The sequence below is a fragment of the Gorilla gorilla genome, chromosome 15 (assembly GCF_029281585.2).
Source record: "Gorilla gorilla gorilla isolate KB3781 chromosome 15, NHGRI_mGorGor1-v2.1_pri, whole genome shotgun sequence".
Lineage (NCBI taxonomy): Eukaryota > Metazoa > Chordata > Mammalia > Primates > Hominidae > Gorilla > Gorilla gorilla.
The window spans coordinates 66,688,661-66,704,271 of record NC_073239.2 but is presented as its reverse complement, the minus strand read 5'-3'; the positions used below and the strand labels follow the sequence as shown (position 1 = coordinate 66,704,271).

Sequence of the window (15,611 nt, the reverse complement as noted above, 5' to 3'; positions counted from 1 at the left end):
GGCCTCCCAAAGTGCTGGGATTACAGATATGATCCATCATGTCTGGCCAGTATTCTGAGCCTGTTTAAGGTAGGCTAGGCTATGATGTTTGGTAGGTTAGGTGTACTATGCATTTTTTGATTTATATTTTCAATTTACAATGGGCTTATTGGGACTTAACACCAACAAAAGTTGTGGAACATCTGTATTAGCAAATCCTGTGCAAAAAGAATTATATACCACAATTGAGTAGGATTTATCCCAGATATGCAAGGCTGGTTTAACATTTGAAAATCAATTAACGGCCAGGTGCGGTGGCTCATGCCTGTAATCCTAGCACTTTGGGAGGCCAAGGTGGGCAGACCACTTGAGGTCAGAAGTTCGAGACCAGCCTCGCCAACGTAGTGAACTCCTGTCTCTATTAAAAAGTACAAAAATTAGCCTGGCATGGTGGCAGGAGCCTGTAATCCCAGCTACTTGGGGGCTGAGGCAGGAGAATCACTTGAACCCGGGAGGTGGAGGTTGCAGTGAGCCGAGATCACACCACTGCACTCCAGCCTGGGCAACTGAGCCAGACTGCGTCTCAACAACAACAACAAAAAAAATCAATTTACATAATCAATCACATGAGCATATCAATGGATACAGGAAAAGCACTGGACAAAATCCAACACCCATTCATGATTAAGAACTCTCAGCAAACTAGGAATAGACAGGAATCTCCTCAACTTAATAAAGAACATCTACAAAATACCTATGCTAACGTAAGACATAATGGTGAGAAACTCAAAGCTTTCCCTTAAGATCAGGAACAAAGCAACGATGCCCTCTCTCACCACTGCTTTCTAACATCATACTGCAAGTTCTAATTAATGCAATAAAACAAGAAAAGGAAATTTTATACAGTTTGGGATGGAAGAAATAAAACTGTCATTGTTAGCAGATGACATGATCATCTATGTAGAAAATCTGACCAGAAAATCCCTCCTGGAACTAATAAGCAATTATAGCAAGGTTTCGGGATACAGAATTAATATACAAGAGCCAATCATTTTCCTATATCAGTAATGAGTAAGTGGAATTTGAAATTAAAAACACATTAGCATTATGTTAGCAACACCCAAAATTACATAGGTATAAGTCTAACAAAATATGCATAAAACTTGGATGAAAATCTTCAAAGAACATCTAAATAATTGGAGATATATTCCATATTCACGGACAGGAGATTTACTGTTATCAGTTCTGGCTGGGTGCAGTGGCTCACGCCTGTAATCCAAGCACTTTGGGAGGCCGAGGTGGGCAGATCAAGAGGTCAGGAGTTCAAGACCAGTCTGATCAACATGGTAAACCCCGTCTCTACTAAAATACAAAAATTAGTTGGGCGTAGTGGTGCGCACCTGTAATCCCAGCTACTCGGGAGGCTGAGGCAGGAGAATCGCTTGAAACCGGGAGTCAGAGGTTGCAGTGAGCCAAGATCGCGCCATTGCACTCCAGCCTGGGCGACAGAGCGAGACTCCATCTCAAATAAATAAATAAATAAATAAATATCAGTTCTTCCTCACTTGATCTACAGATTCAATGCAATTCCAATAACAATTCCAGCAAGTTGTTTTGTACATATTGACAAACTGATTCTAAAATTAATATGGAAATGCAAAAGATCTAAAATATTCAAAGAGAACATCATCAGAGGACTGCCACTACACAACTTCAAGACTTGCCATAAAGTGACAGTATTAAAGACAGCATAGTACTGGCAAAAGAATAAACAAATGCAGCAGAATGGAGATCTCAGGAATAGATCCAGGTGAATATAGTAAACTGATCTTTGATAAAGGAGAAAAGGCAGTATTAATGAAGCAAAGATAGTCTTTTCAACAAATGGTGCTGGAACAACTGGACATTGACATGAAAAAATATGAATCTAGACAAACACCTTACATCCTTAAAAAAACTTAACTCAAAATGGGCCACTGACCTAAATGTAAAACAAAACTGTAACATTTGTAGAAGAGAAGAGAAAACCTGGATAATCTAGGGTTTGTTGATGACTTCAGATACAACACCAAAGCACAGTCCATGAAATAAAGAACTGATGAGATGGACTTGCTCTGTCAAAGACAATATTTAGCGAAGCCACAGACTGGGAGAAAATTTTGCAAGTCACTGCTGATAAACGGCTGTTATCTACAAATTACAAAGAATTCCTAAAACTCAACAATAAGAAAATGAATAACCTGATTGAAAAAACGGGCAAAAGACCTGAACAGACACCTCGCCAAAGTATATAGATGGCAAGTCAGCATATGAAAAATGTCAACATCATATGTCATTAGGAAATTGCAAATTAAAACAATATGAACCACTACATATCTAGCAGAACAAAGAAACCCAAAACACTGACACCACCAAATGCTGGCAAAGATGTGAAGCAACAGGAACTCTCATTCATTGAGTATAGCCACTTTGGAAGGTAGTCTGGTGGTTTCTTAATAAACTGAATATATTCTTACCATATGATCCAACAATCTTGATCCTTGGTATTGATCCAAATGAACTGAAAACTTATGTCTGTACAAAACCTTGCACACAGATGTTTATAGCAGCTTTATTCATAACTGCCAAAACTTGGAAGCAACCAAGATGTTTTTCAGTAGATGAATGGATAAACTGTGGTATGTCAGACAATGGAATATTATTCAACGCTAAAAAGAAACGAGCTATCAAGCTTCGAAGAGAAATGGAAGAAACGTAAATGCGTATACTGCTAAGTGAAGAAGCCAGTATGACTATACGACATTCTGGAAAAGACAGAACTATGTAAACAGTAAAAAGGTCAGTGGTTTCCAGGGGTTAGAGAAGATGGAGGAATGAACAGGCAGAGCACAGAGGATTTTTTAGGGCAGTGAAACTATTTTGTATGATACTACACTGGTGAATACATGTCCTTATATACATGTCAAAACCCACAGAATATACAACACCAAGAATGAGCCATAATGTAAACAACAGACACTGAATCATTTGAAAAAATCATGCTGTGCCCACATGCTGGATTGTATGGCAACTTCATCAAACTGGAAATTCCAAAAGAATTAAATTAATACAATGGAAAGAGAGGCGAAAAAACGTGAGTAGGGGGATCATCTGCTCCTTAAAATTGCTTCTTTTCCTCCCAGAACTTCTGAAATCTAAATTTTAATTCATCAATAGTATGCACTACCCTGACAATTATTCTATCATGGTGACTTTATTTCTCTCACATACATGTATAAATAACACACTGGTGGCTGGGCGTGGTGGCTCACGCCTGTAATCCCAGCACTTTGGAAGGCCAAGGCGGGCGGATCACTTCAGGTTAGGAGGTTCAAGACCAGCCTGGCCAACATGACAAAACCCCGTCTCTACTAAAAATACAAAAATTAATGCTGGGCGTGGTGGCATGCACCTGTAATCCCAGCTACTCAAGTGGGTGAGGCACGGGAATTACTTGAACTTGGGATGCAGAGGTTGCAGTGAGCCGAGATCGCACCACTGCATTCCAGCCTGGGCGACAGAGACTCTGTCTCAAAATAAAAAACCCAAAAAAACAAAAAAAACCCCACATTGGTGAAAACATCACTGTGTCAGCTGACAGTACAAAGTTCCAAAGTGTATATATATATATATTTTTTTTTTTTTGGACGGAGCCTCACTCTGTTGCCCCGGCTGGAATGCAGTGGTGCAATCTTGGCTCACTGCAACCTCTGCCTCCCAGGTTCAAGTGATTCTCCTGCCTCAGCCTCCCGAGTAGCTGGGACTATAGGTGCATGCCACCACACCCAGCTAATTTTTGTATTTTTGGTAGAGAAAGGGTTTCACCATGTTGGCCAGGCTGGTCTCGAACTCCTGGCCTCGAGTGATCTGTCCACCACAGCCCCCCAAAGTGCTGGAATTACAGACATAAGCCACCATGCCCGGCCTCTAAAAAGTATTTTTAAAGGTGCTTTTGCAAAAATACTATTTGGAAAAAAAATACACTAATTTTGATGTGTTATTTATCACATTAAAAATAATAATAACCTTAAAAGAATCCTTTCTGGCAATGGTAAGAATATTCTGAGATTTTTTTTTTTTTTTTTAACAGATAGGGTTTCTTCATGTTGCCCAGGCTGGTCTTGAATTCCTGGCCTCAGGCAAGCCTCTTGCCTCAGCCTCCCAAAGTGCTGGGATTATAGCCGTTAGCCACTGCACCTGGCCAGATTTTCATTCTCTTAAAGCCCATGAGAGTGTGTATTTTAAGGGGGCTAATCCAACTTTTAATGTTCCAAATACATCATTTAAAAATAGAGGTGCTCTTCTAAGAGGCGGGACAAGGCATTCACATAATCCAGAAGCCATTTTAAAACGGTGTTCCTTCTGCTCAATGTCATCTATCAGTGTCTAATTAGGTTTTGATATATTTTCGCCTTAAATATAAAAGGCTGATGCTAAAGTTCATCAGCATCACAGCATAATAAGGTAGTTATTTCCAAGATGTGAATTACTTGTGAGATTCACTTTCTAAATCTGTTATTCAGCCTAAAAATAGAAAAATGAAAACTGACAATGAAATATTTTTTGTATAATCAATTCTAATGACTGCTTTACACTGACAAAAAAGAAAACAGTAATTATATACACTTTTTACAATAAATAAAATGTAAAAAAATATTTCAATACATAAATAGAAGCTTTACACATCCAAAATACAGTACATATATATGAAATATCTCTCTAAAATTCAATGAAATACTACAAACTACTATAATTTTCATTATAAATTATATATATTTCAATATAGAAATGTTTTTCTTTAACATTTTAAATTTCAGAGATAACTTGCATGGTAATATTGTGGAGAATAATTTTACATACCAAGCTTTTTAGTAATTAATTGTAATTAATAATTCAATGGAAGGGCATGATTGTGATAATATGAAGAAAAATTTCTTAATTATGCCAAAAGTACCATTTTTAGGAATATAAAGATACAGTGTTCCATTTCTGTATAGATGGTAATGCTGAAAATACAAGGGAAGGTATTAGATTTTTTCAGTATCTGTCTTGAGCACGACTCTGTAGAATGGTGGGGGCCAAACTGAGGGATTTCTATAAAGTCAAATTACTAGATTACCATCCCATCTCATTACTTACAAAAATTACTTTAGAAGCAGTCTTCTAAGGCAAAATGTATTTTAATATGTCTCAAAAAGTTAATAAAAATACTGCTTCTTAATGTTTCAAAGCCTGTATGATAAATAAACCTCCACTTTATGTACTTTAAAACATGGTCTTTATATATAAACTAGACAAACTAATAACTTAGGGGTAATGGAGAGACAACTGAAGACATTTATTCCTCTATTCGAATAAAGGTGAGGAAAAGTTATGATGATGCCTAAGAATACTTTACTTTAAGTGTCGAAAAGGGCAGGAGTTCAATATTTAATACCATTTTGGTGTTTGCCTATTTTATAATATTTGGCCCACTGTATTAGTTATTCAAGAAGAACGTTAGGTAACTTTAAAATGACTTGAGAAAGTTTATTCTTTCTGAAAGTGTATATGTAGTGTTTTGACATACATACATGTATTTATATATTTATAAAATTATGTTGCAGATTTCTGAAGTTCTTGAGAGTAATTTCTTATTCTCAAATGTATGTAATCTTTCCAGTAAAGAATACACATTGATTTAAAATCTGTTATAACTGTACTTACTTTCAGAAAGAATATTTGTTCTGCAGTTTGTAAGGAAATTTGTTTACAAATATAAATTAATCTGCATTAACATCTTTTTTCCATATATCCCATGGCATATAGTCACTTAACAGAGTGACTGTTTTTTTATCCTTTAAATTTTATCCTTTAAATAAAGCCTGCAATTTGGGAGTGTAAATGTATAGTCTGATTAAAAAGTTAAAACATACTAAATATGTAGAGTATATAACAATTTAATTGCTACTGATCCACTGATATTTATTTTCTGTTTCTTCTTTTTGGACTCTTTGTTCTTCTCGGTGATTAGCTGCAGCCCAAAATGTTATTTTTTTGAGTACTTGTTGCAGAAGTTTAGGAGGTAATAAAGATATCTGACTTTCTAACATGATAGAATTTTTACCAATGCAGTCAAGGCATGACCTGTAAATAAAACATAACAGAATTATTAGTCTTGAACCTGAGGTTATAATATAAAATATTTATAGTTAAGAATTCTTTCTTTTTTAACATTGTAGTATTGGACTTTCACAGATCTTTTTTTAATTTTTAATTTTTGTCAGTACATAGTAGGTACATATATTTATGTGGTACATGAGATGTTTTGATACAGACATGCAATGCATAATAATCATGTCATAGAAAATGGGGTATCCATCCCCTCAAACATTTATCCTTTGTTATAGTTAAGTATTCCTAAAATTTAAAATCATCATAAAAATTTTACATGGCAATGCATTCATTTGTTTTGTTTGGAACATGATAGGATTTTTTTTTTCCCAGAGCACCATAATAATCATATATTTTTATAGCATAGAGACTAAATCTGACCAAAATCCAATGGAAACAGAATATATGGCTTACCATGCATAATGTTCTTTAAGTAAAAATGATTCAGACTTAATTTCAAACCAGATGAGTCTATGGCAGCTCCTGTTTATGTCATCCTTTCAGTCAGCCCAATAACCATATACCCTTCTCGGAGAACTGTCCTTAGCTTCTGTCACCTCAAGATTAAACATCTATTTTTATATCTGCTCCATGTTTCTTCCATAAACAACTGCACGGGGGTTACACACTTGACTTATTTGACCCAGAGAGAGCAGGGTGAAAGACAGGAATGGAGCGATACAGGAAGTGCCAAGAGACCACTTGGGTTTCTACTCTTCTGGGGGTGTGGGTGTTCATTTCTTTTCCCCTTTGATTCCATTAGACTAGAGGGCAGTATCCTTCCAAGTACAATGCCCTTTTTAATCTTATGCTATTTTGAAGAGAATTTTGTACTTTAAAACCACAAGAAACTTAAGAACTATCAAAAAAGCATCTGTTTCAATTAATAAACTTTAATTCAAAAAAATAAGTGTTAAAAATTTTTTTAACAGACTCATTTGATTCTGCTGTGGGTAACTTTAGTTGTCATTTTTACAAGCACTTATACTCTAGAGATTTAGATGTTCTTCTATACTCTTTGAAGCTTTTTCCCTCCACTCTGGAACAACTCTAAACAAGAAGTGAGTTAAAATGTCCTGGGAGGTTGAAGTAGAGGTACAGGGTTCTGTGGGAATCAGAGGAGAAGAATAACTAAGACAACCTTAGCAAGCCAGGGGAAACTCTCCAGATGGGAGGTCCAAGCTGAGACCTTGAGGTCCTCAACAAATTAAAGAAACAAAGGTATTCCAGCTAGAAGAACCACATTTGCAAAGCCCTAGAGATGAGAAATAAAATTACAGAAACTGCACTTCTATTGTCTAAATACAGCTGGAGGGCAGAGCGCGAGTGAGGCATGGCCAGAAGTGAGACAGATAAATGGAGGCCCTGAGGACCATGCGAAGGAATCTGCTGTTTGTCTCTGGCAGTGCGAGCCAAGCAGGAATCATCACAATACAACATGTGATACATCAGTTTTCCATAGTAATATATAAGAATATTTCATGACTAATTTTTTTTTCCTGAGATGGAGTCTTTCTCTGTTAACCAGGCTGGAGTACAGTGGCCTGATCTCAGCTTACTGCAACCTCCCACTCCTGGGTTTAAGCGATTCCCCTGCCTCAGCCTCCTGAGTAGCTATTATTACAGGTGTGTGCCACACCACGCCTGGCTAATTTCCGTATTTTTAATAGAGATGGGGTTTCGCCATGTTGGCCAGGCTGTTCTTGAACTCTTACCTCAGGTGATCCGCCCACCTTGGCCTCACAAAGTGTTGGGATTACAGGCCTCACTGCGCCCAGCCTCATGCCTAATTTTTATAATAGCCCCAAATTCCCAAATTGCAGAATCCTAAATATCTATTAATAGACTAGTTAATAAATTGTATTTCTTTCTTTTTTTTTTTTTTTGAGACAGAGTCTTACTCTGTTGCGCAGGCTGGAGTGTAGTAATGTGATCTTGGCTTACTGCAGCCTCCGCCTCCCAGGTTCAAGCAATTCTCCCTCCTCATCCTCCCGAGTAGCTGGGACTACAGGCGCATGCCACCATGCTCAGCTAATTTTTTTGTATTTTTAGTCGAGACATGGTTTCACTACCTTGGCCAGGCTAGTCTCGAACTCCGAACTCCTGCCCCTTGGGTGATCCACCTGCCTTGACCTCCCAAAGTGCTGGGATTACAGGTTTGAGCCATTGCACCTAGCCAATAAACTGTATTTCCACGAGACAGAACCTATATAGCCATTAATAACTTAAGTATAGATTTATTATACTGAATGATTATTTACATGAAAGATATTACAAAACAGCCTGCATAATTTGATCCTTTATACACATTCACATATACATATATGTGTACTGCTCTTGCTGAGGTTTCCAATGACCTCTTAGCATGATTAAGTTCACTCTAATCATTTAATAAAATCATTAAAATCATGTATATACGGTTATATATTGATCATTATATAAATGATTTATATATAAAATCTCTCTCTGCTGGGCGGGGTGGCTCACGCCTGTAATCCCAGCACTTTGGGAGGCCGAGGCGGGCGGATCATGAGGTCAAGAGTTCGAGACCAGGCTGGCCAATATGGTGAAACCCCGTCTCTACTAAACATACAAAAATTAGCCGGGTGTGATGGTGCGTGCCTGTAATCTCAGCTACTCGGGAGGCTGAGGCAGAAGAATTGCTTGAACCCAGGAGGCGGAGGTTGCAGTGAGCCAAGATTGCGCCACTGCACTCCAGCCTTGGTGACAGAGTGAGACTCTGTCTCAAAAGAAAAAAAAAAGAAAAAAAAATTTCTCTCAGTATATATATATACATATATATATACATGTACAATTTTTATAATTTTACTAATACATGTATATATATATATCCCCTATGATGGTTCATAGGTGATTTTTTTACTATATACTTTTCATATCATATGAATTTTCTTGGTAAATACATCTTTTTACAATCAGAACAATATAGCTATTCCTTTTAATTTCTTATAATATTCTTTTATATCCAAAGGTATGATGAACATGATCCCACAAATCTACTAGACGATATAAGCCACTTTCTATCATTTCTACACTTTTTCATCTTCTGCATCATTGCTTATCTCCCCTCCCAAACCTGGGTTTTGTGCTTTTTGGAACACCAGCTGTATGTTCTATAAACACCCCTGCTTCCTCTGACTTTCTGAAATCTAAGAAAACTGTTGTGTGTGCAGCTTTCTTGAGAAAATAGTACACATTTTCCCTCATCTCCATTTTCACAGTCAAGGATCCAGTGTCTGTAGTCTCACTTCTCACCACTGCTTCCAGGTTATATCATTTCACATGCAGGTGTTGCCATCTACTAACCTCCAGCTCATTTTCCCCCAGTCACTGAGGACTTTGGCCCTGGCTCACCACAGTCCCTTTCCTTGACTGATTTTAGCATCTGTGTGGAGAACCCTTTTCATTCTTTATGACCTTGCTCAGGACAGTTCCACCTGTGAAATCTTAAATTCCCATCCTCCTCTTGGACCAGAAACCTCTTATCCTTTTAATTCTTACACTCCCTTACTCTTTGGACTCTTCTCGGTTCTCCAAATAATAAGACCCTTCCAGTTTTAACTTTCTTTTGTATCCAGCCTAGCTCACCTGCACTTCATTCTCTTGCCAGCAATTTTAATCCCCTTCACCGTTTGTTACCCATCCCAGCCAAACTGCAATGATGGATAAATTCAGCCAGTCATCTCCTTTCTGCACCTGCGACCCAGCTGTTTAGTGCTACTGGGGAAAGCCATGTTTCTCAGCTATGGTGCCACTACATATTGATGATATTCTACCTCAGCTGCGTGCTACTTTGTTATATATCCCGCAGACAGATGTCAGCATCTTCCTGCAGTCACCTAGGCAGCTACTTCAAATCTTCACCATTCATCTTAAGTTCTTATCCTCACCTCTCTTTTCTCTTATCAGATGACCTCACTATCAACTAGAACTTCTCAATGTCCCACCCCAACCAAAAAAGTTTTCTATCTATATATCCATACTTCCTTCTTTCTCCACTATTTTAAAGAAAAGAATCCTTTCTCCAGTCAAGGAGTAATTTAAAAATCTGTTTGCTAAAATCACCTTCTCAAGACACTGCTCTACCCGCTTTTCCTGCATTTTCTTGTGTTTCTAACAACCTACTCTCCATTGGCTTCTCCTGCCCAACCAGCATATAAACAAACATACTCATCCTCCCTTGGTCTTGGTGCTCTTCCCCAGAAGTCACCCTTCACTAACAGAGAAATGGTGGAGAAGGGGATTAAAATTGCTGGCAAGAGAAAGAAGTACAGGTGAACTAGGCTGGATATGAAAGAAAGTTAAGGCTGGGTGTGGTGGCTCACGCCTGTAATCCCAGCACTTTGGGAGGCCGAGGCGGATGAATCACGAGGTCAGGAGATCGAGACCATCCTGGCTAACATGGTGAAACCCCTGTCTCTACTAAAAATACAAAAAATTAGCCGGGTGTGGTGGCGGGCGCCTGTGGTCCCAGCTACTCAGGAGGCTGAGGCAGGAGAATGGCATGAACCTGGGAGGTGGAGCTTGCAGTGAGCTGAGATCGCACACTGCACTCCAGCCTGGGTGACAGAGCGAGACTCCGTCTCAAAAAAAAAAAAAAAGAAAGAAAGTTAAAACTGGAAGGGTGGAAGGGTCTTATTATTTGGAGAACCGAGAAGAGTCCAAGGAGTAAGGGAGTGTAAGAATTAAAAGGATAAGAGGTTTCTGGTCCAAGAGGAGGATGGGAGTTTAAGATTTCACAGGTGGAACTGTGCTGAGCAAGGTCATAAAGAATGAAAAGAATTCTCCACACAGATGCTTAAATCAGTCAAGAAAAGGGACTGTGGTGAGCCAGGGCCAAAGTCCTCAGTGACTGGGGGAAAATGAGCTGGAGGTTAGTAGATGGCAACACCTGCATGTGAAATGATATAACCTGGAAGCAGTGGTGAGAAGTGAGACTACAGACACTGGATCCTTGACTGTGAAAATGGAGATGAGGGAAAATATGTACTATCCACAGTGCTTTTCAACCCAAATGTTCTAGGATCTCTTTAGTCTTTCCTTGTTCAGATCTCCCTTCTCTTGGTTTTTGTGCTACCATTATCTCCTGGCTAGCCTTCAACTTCTCTGGTCACTCTCTTGCTGCCTCCTTTTCTTCTCCCTCCCCCTCAAATGTAGTAAGGTCCTAATGCTGAGTTTCTGGCTTTCTCCTTACTTCTAAAACTCCTCCTGGCCAGAGCTAATCCACACTTACTAATTCTCCAATGATTATGAAATTTTATGTCTGGCCCAGACCTCTTTCCATATATTTAAGCATTTAATGGATAGCTCCACTACAGTTCCCATAAACACTTAGCACGTCCAAAACCAAACTCCTCATTTCTACCCTTATGCCATCTTCAGACTGCTGCCTTTCTCCATATTCCTCCTATCATTAATTCTCCCCATTCCTTTTCCTTGGCATCTATTTAACTACCAAGTCCATTCTTCCTCCTAAATATCTCCATCTCCCTTCCTTCTCCAGCCCCATTGATACTTTCCAGATCAGACATTCACTCTGTACCTGACCACTGTAATAGTCTCTTTACCAATTTTCTTTACCCAGTCACATATCCCTTCAATTTTTCGTCCACTCTGTTGCCAGAGGAATTGTCTAACTTGTAATATGATCATCTTATTCTCTTGCTCCAAATTTTTCAATGGCTCTTGATCTCTTTTACACCAGATACTGTAAAAGAGAGATAAAGTTCTAGATGACGTATGATTTCTGATTTCTTGTCCAACATAATTTCTTGCAACTCTCTGCCTCATACTACATTCCAGGAATGCTCAAGAATTCAGTATCCAGAACATACTATGCTTTTGTATATATCTTTACACTAACACCCTTGCACTGTTTGTTCATGGCAAATTCTTATCTCAAATCCTTCTTCTGCAAAGACTTCCCTAACCTTTGCCATCTTAATCATAGACAGACAAAAGGCCTTCTTCTCCAGTATTCTCATAAACTTTGTATATGTTTCTCTTAAGGCAATTTCCTTTTTCTATTGCAGAAAAAGTCTGGAAGCTTGAAAGTCTACCTTCTATATTATTAGCAATGTTAGGGAAAGGCCATGCCTTCTTATTTCACGACTAATTAAATCACCATCTGTAGGGGCAGAACACAGGCATGAATTTTTTTGAAGCCCCTCATGAGAGTTTAGTTTGAGAACTACTGTGCTAAGAGAAGGGGTCGTTAAGAAAGACATCAGAAAGGTCCAGTTTGAGCTAGTCTAATGGTTTTCAGGTGGTTCATGTTATAGAACATCTAAATGTCACAGTATACTCCTTGAAATATAATTTGTCCCCTCTCTTTATCTCTCTCTTTCTCATATGCCTTCGCTTATGTTATTCCCTCTGCATAAAATTCCCACACTTGTTCACTGGGCAACTTCTACATCTCTCAAATCCTTCCTCCTTCCTCCCAACTCTCACAGGTAGAAATAGGGGCTTCTTCCATAATCCTCCCACTAAACTTTGTACAGACTCCTTTTAGAGTAAGAATGTGTGAGCTAAGACACTATAAGTCATATCACCAACTTAATACTAGCTTTGGGGTTAAAAAAGAAATTCTTCTATATTAAATATCTGTGTATGTGTGTATATACAGTCAGCCCCCTGTATCTGTAAGTTCCTCCTCTGTGGATTCAATCAACTGCAGATTGAAAATATAGTTAGGCTTATGACAGTTGCATCTGTACTGAACATGTACAGACTTTTTTTCTTGTAATTATTCCCTAAACAATACAGTGTAACAATTATTTTCATAGTATTTAAATTGTATTAGGAATTATGAGTAATATAGAGATTATTTAAAGTATATAGTAGGATGGGCATAGGTTTATATGCAAATACTACATCACCCTATATAAGAGACTTGAGCATCCATGAATTTTGGTATCCCAGTGGGGGTTTTCCTGGAACCGATCCCCACAAATACCAAGGAATGACTATATAACATATATATGATATATATTATTAGGCACACTCTAATTTCCAAAAAGTTAAAATGTGAAAAATGTCAGGCTTAGAATTAAGGAAATATAGTATGTTTAATATTACCATATAAACTAAAGGCAATTTTACAAACAAAACAGTGACTGTATTGTATGTGTACATACACACACACACACATATATACAAAATATATATACACACACATATGTATATATGTGTGTGTTATATTTATTTATTTATTTATTTATTGAGACAGGCTTTCAGTCTATTTCCAGGCTGGAGTACAGGAAACATGATCATAGCTCCACGCAGCCTCAAACTCCTGCGCTCAAGCCATCCTCCCACTTCAGCCTCCCTAGTAGCCACAGTAGCCAAGACTACACACGTGAGCTACCATGCCAGCTACTTTTTTTTTTTTTGTAGAGTCGTGGGTTTCACGATGTTACCTACACTGGTCTTGAACTCCTGACCTCAAGTGATCCTCCTGCTTTGTCCTCTTAGAGCACTCAATTACAGGTGTGAGCCATCACGCCACGCATGTATATTTTAATTTTTAAAACTCACACTGGTGTATAGTTCACCATTATAAATTTGATTATACTCTTAGGAAGATGTGAACATATTCTTGAATTCATGTCATAAACAACCTGAAAAATATTTCAACGCTTCCCAAAAATGAGAAAGAAATTATCAATATATTCATAGCAAATATATAGAAAATATTAAATTTGCTTACCTGAGTAGTGAATAAGGCTGTGTTTGAAAGATCAATAAATCATTACAGTGACCCTAATCAACATAAAAAAGGCATTATTAAGTTTTTGATAAAAATAACAATGAGTTAATAATTGAATGTTTCTTAATTTTATAAATGTAAAAGATATTGTATAAGGCAGCAAATAAATCTTTCTAGCTGTTGACACACACACATAAATTCATGCACACACATAAACATACATGTACATACATATACTGCTACCTACAAACTTTGAGTTTGTGGTTTCCAATTTTCAGTGACCAAATTTTAACCTAACCAATAGCCTACATAATTGCAAATTTGAAAATAAGAAATACATTATTCACCAAGAAGTGAGTTAAAAAATAACGGTAGTGGTTTTCTTTTCTTTTTTTTTTTTTTTTTGAGATGGGGTCCTGCTCTGTCACCCAGACTGGAGTGCAGTGGTGCAATCTCCACTCACTGCAACCTCCAACTCCCAGGTTCAAGCGATTCTCTTGCCTCAGCCTCCTGAGTAGCTGGGATTACAGGCGCCCATTACCATGCCCCGCTAATTTTTTTTGTATTTTTAGTAGAGACAAGGTTTCGCCATGTTGGCCAGGCTGGTTTCGAACTCCTGACCTCAGGTGATCCACCTGCCTCAGCCTCCCAAAGTGTTATGATTACAGGCGTGAGCCACCGCACCCAGCCCAGTAGTGGTTTTCACCTTTTTTTTTTTTTTTGGAGACAGGGTCTGGCTCTCTTGCCCAGGCTGGAGGGCAGTGGCGCAATCAGAGCTCACTGCAACGTCTGCCTTCCTGGCTCAAGCCATCCTCCAACCTCAGCCCCGCAAGTAGCTGGGACCACAGGAACAGGCTACCATGTCCAGCTGTTGTAGAGACAGGGTTTCACCATGTTGCCCTGGCTGGTCTCAAACTCCTGAGCTCAAGCAGTCTGCCGGCCTCAGCCTTCCAAAGTGCTGGGATTACAGGTGTGAGCCACCACGCCTGGCACTTTTTTTGTTTTTAAGCTGAATTTTTTCTTTCAAATAACTCATATGTAAAAATTTCCTCTTTACCTTGTCCTCCTTTTCCAAGTGGTCTCAAGATTCCCCGGGAATTCTCTTTTTTTTTTTTTTTTAGGACGGAGTCTCGCTCTGTTGCCCAGGCTAGAGTGCGGTGGTGCGATCTCGGCTCACCGCAACCTCTGCCTACCGGATTCAAGTGATTCTCTTGCCTCAGCCTCCTGAGTAGCTGGGATTACAGGTGCACACCACCACACCCTGGCTAATTTTTGTAATTTTTAGTAGAGATGGGGTTTTGCCATGTTGGCCAGGCTAGTCTGGAACTCTTGATCTCAGGGTGATCTGCCCACCTCAGCTTCCCAAAGTGCTGGGATTACAGGCGTGAGCCACCACGCCCAGCCCTCCCCGGGAATTCTTAATTTGAAAGTCAAGATCTGGAAGATTATTTGAATAATGAGTCTCCATCTAAAAGTTAATGTGGTAGAAAAGTCACAGAAAATGTATCTAATCCTTTCAAATAGGTCTTTAGAATTTCATAATTTATGATCATGCTTTTAATCAGAATTCCTACTTTCATGATAAACTTTGTATCCTAAATGAAGATTTTTAGTACCAAGAAAGAGAAGAAAAACCACAAAATTTGCTTTTTTAATAAATGCGAAGTTGTAGTTTTAATCTTTTAGTGAAGCACTGAATTCTCAGCCA

The 15,611-nt window shown here is 38.5% G+C and overlaps 1 protein-coding gene across 1 annotated transcript in view; it reads right to left on the bottom strand.

Moving 5' to 3' along the window:
• Nucleotides 1-4,771: 4,771 nt before the first annotated feature.
• The window catches only part of KLHDC1 (kelch domain containing 1), a 60,244-nt gene continuing 49,404 nt past the window's right edge, over nucleotides 4,772-15,611 (bottom strand). The window contains exons 12-13 of the mRNA XM_004055141.5: nucleotides 13,904-13,956; nucleotides 4,772-6,144 (exon numbers count right to left, since the gene is read on the bottom strand). Of these exons, the coding sequence (XP_004055189.1) occupies nucleotides 5,958-6,144; nucleotides 13,904-13,956 (240 nt within the window). The 3' untranslated portion in view covers nucleotides 4,772-5,957. The remainder of the gene's footprint in view (nucleotides 6,145-13,903; nucleotides 13,957-15,611) is intronic.